The sequence below is a fragment of the Camelina sativa genome, chromosome 5 (assembly GCF_000633955.1).
Source record: "Camelina sativa cultivar DH55 chromosome 5, Cs, whole genome shotgun sequence".
In the NCBI taxonomy this organism is placed as follows: domain Eukaryota; kingdom Viridiplantae; phylum Streptophyta; class Magnoliopsida; order Brassicales; family Brassicaceae; genus Camelina; species Camelina sativa.
The window spans coordinates 28,516,781-28,523,117 of NC_025689.1; the positions used below are offsets into that span (position 1 = coordinate 28,516,781).

At 34.4% G+C, this 6,337-nt stretch overlaps 1 protein-coding gene across 1 annotated transcript; it reads right to left on the minus strand.

Moving 5' to 3' along the window:
• LOC104789665 lies at window positions 3,098–4,326 on the minus strand. The gene is made up of 3 exons (XM_019245396.1): window positions 4,250–4,326; window positions 3,771–4,186; window positions 3,098–3,672 (listed from the first exon to the last, which is right to left on the minus strand). The coding sequence occupies exons 1-3, from the start codon at window positions 4,324–4,326 to the stop codon at window positions 3,098–3,100; spliced, it is 1,068 nt and encodes a 355-aa protein (XP_019100941.1).

Genomic DNA, 6,337 nt, shown 5'->3' on the forward strand with positions numbered 1-6,337 from the left:
GCAAAAAAATTCAACACCCTTCTTTTTCACTTTTTAACGCTCCACATCATATTCTCTTTCTTCCACATCATAATTCAACACCCACTAAATTTTTTAACATTATGTACAATGGTTTTTTTTTTTCAACACCCTCCACCTCAACTTTTAACATTCCACATCATTTTCTGTTTCTTCCACCTAATCATTCAATACCCAAATCAATTTTAACCTCTTCAATAGTTTTGTTTAATAAAATTCAACACCTTACCCCACTATTTTTACTTTATATTTTTATTTTTACTTAATTTGATAACAACACATTTATAGTAATTTAAAATTAATAAAATTACATTATTATTTTTTAATTTGGAACAGCTGATGGCATGAAAAAATTTAGAACAGCTGATGGCATGAGAAAATTTGGTGAAAACCCATAATTTGGTACATTTTGGGGTTGATTTGCATATTGGTTTTGAAACTGATAATTGTTGAGATTTGGATAGTTGAACGGATGATTAGAAGAATTTTGAGTGTTAAACGGATTGTTATTGGGATCCATTTAACAACAGAAGAAAAGTTTAAAAAAGTATAAAGAGTTGATAGGAAGATATAGGAGAAAGTTATAGTGAGAAATGAAGTTTTTTTTTTATGTCCAAATGAAACGAAAATGGTCTCTATATATAGATTTTAAAAAATTATGAATTTTGATATAAATTTGTATTTAAAAACAAAATTATTAAAACCAAATAATTGAGTATAAATAATTGAGAGGAGATAAAAAAACACAAAAATCTGGATAGCCAATAGGAAAACAACAGATAAAAAGAAAAAGAAAAAAATTTTGTCGGTAAAAAAAAAAACTTTCTCTCACCACTCCCTTGAATCACAAGCTGACACGTATTACCCTAAACCCCATTTGCTTTGCATTCAACCCGTTGAATGTATTCAACTCAATTGAATCCACATCGATTTTTTTTTTATTCAACACCCTTATTGTAGACATTAAACTGTTGAATAAAAGATTCAACAAGCCCATTATAACTAGCCTTACAATAGTTAGTCCACATAAAATGGGGTAGTTGAATAAAAAATTAAACTGTTTAATCACTACAATGAGATTGTTGAATACAAGTGGATTAATTGGTGTTGAAAACATTCAACATGAAAAGAAAGAGTGACCAATGCTAACATGTGGCAAGTTTTGAGAGACTGTCAGTTTTTTTCCTTTTTTTTAATGAAGATTTGTGAAAGGATGACAAGTGCAGTAATTTTATTGGTGATTGAGATTTTGGAGATTATTTTCTCAACATATATTTTTAAGATCAATTATTGTATAACAAAAAGTTTTTTTCTAAAATAATTTTCATATCAAAATTTATTATTTTATGAACTGTATAAATAGATATTTGGTTCATTTTGTTTGGACAAAAAAAAATTTATTCCTACTATAGTTTTCTAGTTATTATCTGATAAACTCTTATTTATTTCTTAAATTAGTTAGAAATATAAAATAAAATAAAATAAATAATGTAACTTATATTAATTTTATTTTCTTTAGTTTCAATTATTGTTATCAATATGTAGTTATAAAATTATATAAATAAGATAAATATAAAGTAAAAATGGTGGGGTAGGGTGTTGAATTTTATTAAATAAAACAATTGGAGAGGTTAAAATTGAATTGATTATTGAATAATTAGGTGGATGAGAGAGAAGATGATGTGGAGTGTTAAATTGAGGTGGAAGGTGTTGAATGTTTTAACCAATGTACATGGTCTTAGACTATGTGCAATGGGGCTGTTGAATTTGAAATTCAACTGTTGAATCCCCACAACGAGGCTGTTGAAAAAACTAAAATGTCGATGTGGATTAAAATTCAACAGGTTGAAAAAAAAATTATTCGGACCGCATATGCCACGTGACAGAAGATAACTGGAGTGTGTATTTTAAACAGATGCTGGGCGATTGAAAGTTTTTTTGTTTTTTTTTTGTTTTTTTATTTATGATTAGGACACTTGTTAAGTTGTAATTCGCTGTTATGATTTTGGAGATTTTTATCTCATCCTATCTATTTAGGATCAATTATTATACAACATACATTTTTTTATTATAAAAAATATATCGAAATTCATAACTTTTTAAACTCTATAAATAGACACTTGTTTCATTTCATTCGGACACATAAAAAAAAAATATCATTTCTACCATAATTTTCTTATTATTCTCCAATAAACTCTTGTTTTCCATCATTTTTTTTTTGAAATGGATTCTAACAATAATCCTACTCAAAATTCTAGTAATTTTCCTTTTCCGTATCCAAATTCCAACAATAATTCTATGCAAAATTCTTCTAACTATCCTTTTCCCTATCCAAATCCTAGCAATTATCAATTTCAAAATCCTTCTTTCAACCAACCTCAAAATATTCCAAATTATGGTTGATATTTCAAAATTAATTTAATTGTTATTAATATGCAATCACAAAAATAAAAATATATATGAAAAATATGAAATAAAAATTGTGGGGTAGAGTGTTGAATTTTATTAAACAAAACCATTGTAGTGTTAAAAATTTAGATGGGTATTGAATGATTATGTGGAGGAAAGAGAATATGAAGTGGAATGTTAAAAAGTGAAAAAGTACGGTGTTGAAACATTTTAGCAATGCACATAATCTTTTAGACCATGTACAATAATTTTTTTTTCAACACCCTCCACTTCAATTTTTAACACTCCACATCATTTTCTCTTTCTTCCACCTAATCATTCAACACCCAAATCAATTTTAACCTCTCCAATAGTTTTGTTTAATAAAATTCAACACCTTACCCCACTATTTTCACATTATATTTTTATTTTTACTTAATTTGATAACAACCCATTTATAGTAACAATTAAAATTAATAAAAGTTACATTATTATTTTTTAAATTGAATGTTATATTCTTAGCTAATATTTTACTATAACAAAAATAAAAATTATTATTATTAAAACAAATAAAATTACACAAACTTAAAATTCGGAAAATACAAACACACAATACAGCTAATAAAACGTACATAACTTAATTAGTACAATCATCTTAACTTAAATCACTCACAGAAATTTAAAAACCTCTTTAAACATGGAACATCCCGAATTTTGCCCATATGTGTTTGACTAGATCTGCTTGAAATTCATGATGGACATTTAAATCACGTAATTGACATCTAGCACGCACATGATTTGCAAAAGCAGATAGCACCTCGGTAGAGAATGGTTGTGGTGTACTAGAACCACTAGCCTCAGAATGATCATAATCAGTCCAATGTTGTGCATATGTATCTCGTTCATCCTCAACAATCATATTATGTAATATAATACATGACCGCATGATCATAGCTAAATCGGCTATGTCCCACAAATGTGCTGGTTCGCGAATGATTTTAAATTGAGCTTGTAACACTCCAAATGCAAGTTCGATGTCCTTCCGACATCCTTCTTGGTGTTGTGCAAATAACTTGTCTGGTTCATTTTGAGGATGACGAATTGATTTGACGAAAGTTGGATAAGAAGGATAGATACCATCAGCTAGATAGTATGCCATATCATACGGGCGTTGGTTCACAAAGAAGTTCACTTCTAGAGTATTTCTTTGTTCAACATCATCAAACACTGGTGTACAATCTAGAACATTGATATCGTTCAATGTGCCTGGATACCCAAAAAAGCATATCATATCCATAGATCATGAGATGCAACTGCTTCAAGAATAACAGTGGTGGTTCCCTTATCTCCTCGAGTAAATTGACCTTCCCACGCCGTAGGACAATTTTTCCATTCCCAGTGCATGCAATCAATACTTCCAATCATCCCCGGAAACCTCCGCATCTCGCTGACATGCAAAATTCTTTGGAGGTCATCTCGATTTGGAGCTCTGAGATACACTTGCTCATACAAATGTATATTTCCTTTACAAAATCTACGCAAGCATTCCAATGTTATAGTACCTCCGATTTTGATGTACTCATCGACCGCGTCTGCCGCCATATCATATGCTAACATTCGCATAGCTGTGGTATATTTTGCTAATGGGGATATACCTTCTTTATTGGCTGCATCAACTCGTTGGGTGAAGTAGTTGTCACCCGGGAAAGGATAGCCGCCGCATCCGGCAATCGGGAGCCGGAAAATCCCATCCCACAGGAGGTAGGAGAGACGTCCCGATCTTGTGAGGTCGCTCCGAACTCAAATACTGTCGACCCTGGGGTGTCTCCCCTTCAGCTAGAACTCCGAGAGTACCGAGCTCGGCGAAAAAGGATGAGCGCGTATATTCGGGCGCTTCGGCTGAAACTTGACCAGCTCCATCGTTTTTACTGTTTAGAGGGAACCATTCAAGTCCTGGAAGACCCTATCGTTGAAGGTTACTTCTTGGCACACTGGCGAATGGTCCGTCTACTTGATGAGCATAAGGCGTGCAAAGAACTGGTCGATCGGATGGATGTACCCGATCTTCCGGAAGGCGATCGCGAACCCCTGGGGGAAACCGCCTTCCCGTTCGTGACGGATGTCTGGGCCTATCGAGCTTGCTTGACTAGGTTAATCCGATACGTCAATTTCCTGGAGTCGTCGGGTCAAGCCTTCCGCGAGTGCCATCTTCTTGAAGGCCCATGTGCCTTTATAGAGGATATGATGTCCAGAGGCTCCGGATTGCCAATCGAAAGGCTAGAGGCCTTACAACGGGAACGAGAGATCTGGCAAACTGCGGTGAACGAACTCGCAGTGGAGGAACCATTGGAGACTGACATATCTGGCCCAGCTCTCGTCCTGCGATTGCAGGACCGTCCAGAACGCGAGAGGGTTAGTGGCGAAACTTTTGGATCGGGCTCCTCGACCAGAGATCTGCCGTTTAGGCGTATTATTATATATATATATATATTTTTTTTTTTTGGATGAAGTGTAATGGAAACTAATCAAAACGATTCTAGCGAATTTTTATGTTTGAAGTTTGTCCAACAAGATATAGTCGATTCATGTCATGGCTGAGTTATAGCTTAACGGCTGAGTTATAGTCGATTCATGTTATGGCTGAGTTATAGTGAGTTATGATTGAATTATCGAAAGAAACAATATGAAAACAAACGACTGATATTTATACGACTGATTATATAGCTGAGTTATATTTTATGACGGCTGAGTTATCGTGATACGGGACGAAATGTCTCGTCGATTCATGTGATGGCTGAGTTATAGTGAGTTATAGCTGAGTTATCAATTCATGTGATGGTTGAGTTATAGAACTTGACAGATGAGTAATAACACAAAATAAAATAAATCTCTAACTATAGAGCACAAGTTTTCGCATTGTGCCCAACTTGCTTACATCGCGAACATGCGTGTTGCTTCCTAGGGCGTTTATTTTCAGTGGCAACTTCCAAAGATGATTTAATCCTACGCTTCTTTGGCCTTCCTGGCTGATTCACAACAATCGGAGGCAAGCACTTCTGATTATCCACAACTCAGGAGCAGGTAATGATTCATCTAGAGGCATGATTGAACCAGCCCATCCGTTAACCAAATTGACACTCCTAAATTTTGGATCGCACATGGATATACGAGACACATGCATATGCTCTGCAGTTGCGATTGTATGGATGCATGGTATTTTCTCGTGGTCGAAATGACGGCATGTGCAACTTTTTATTTCTAAATTTACAACATGCAAAGATGATCCATATTTCACTTGCACATGTACAGCATCAATCGTTTGTACCTCCATAAGTCTTGCTGCGGTGACACGGTCCTATTAAGAAAAAACGTTTTAGGCTGAGTTATGAGAACAATTACGTTTTAGACACGGTCCTATTAAGAAAAAATGTTTTAGGCTGAGTTGTGGAAACAATTACGGCTGAATTATTGAAACAACAATGACTGAGTTATGAAAACTATAATGGTAATGGCTGAGATAAGTAAACAATAACGACTGACTTATGTAACTGTTATGATTGTTATCAACATTGACGACTGACTTATGTAAACTTACCTGTAACAGTTTCTCAACACCTCGAGTGAGCGTTGTTAGCTGCGATTTTGCATCCTCTCTGCGTTCAGAAAACCATCTGGTCATCATATCCCGTATCGATTCTAGAAGTCGAACTATGGGAAGACTTCTAGCATTTGACAGTGCATTGTTCATTGATTCTGCAATATTCGTTGTCATTAAATTGTACCTTTCACCCGGGAAATGAACACGCACCCACATTCGAACACCAGCTCTTTGGAGGTATCCATGTAGTTCGGGATGACGTGCTTCAATCTCATTGAAAGCCTCATTAAAATCAGTTAGCCTAAAACACTTTGCCGCTTTTTTCACCAGAGG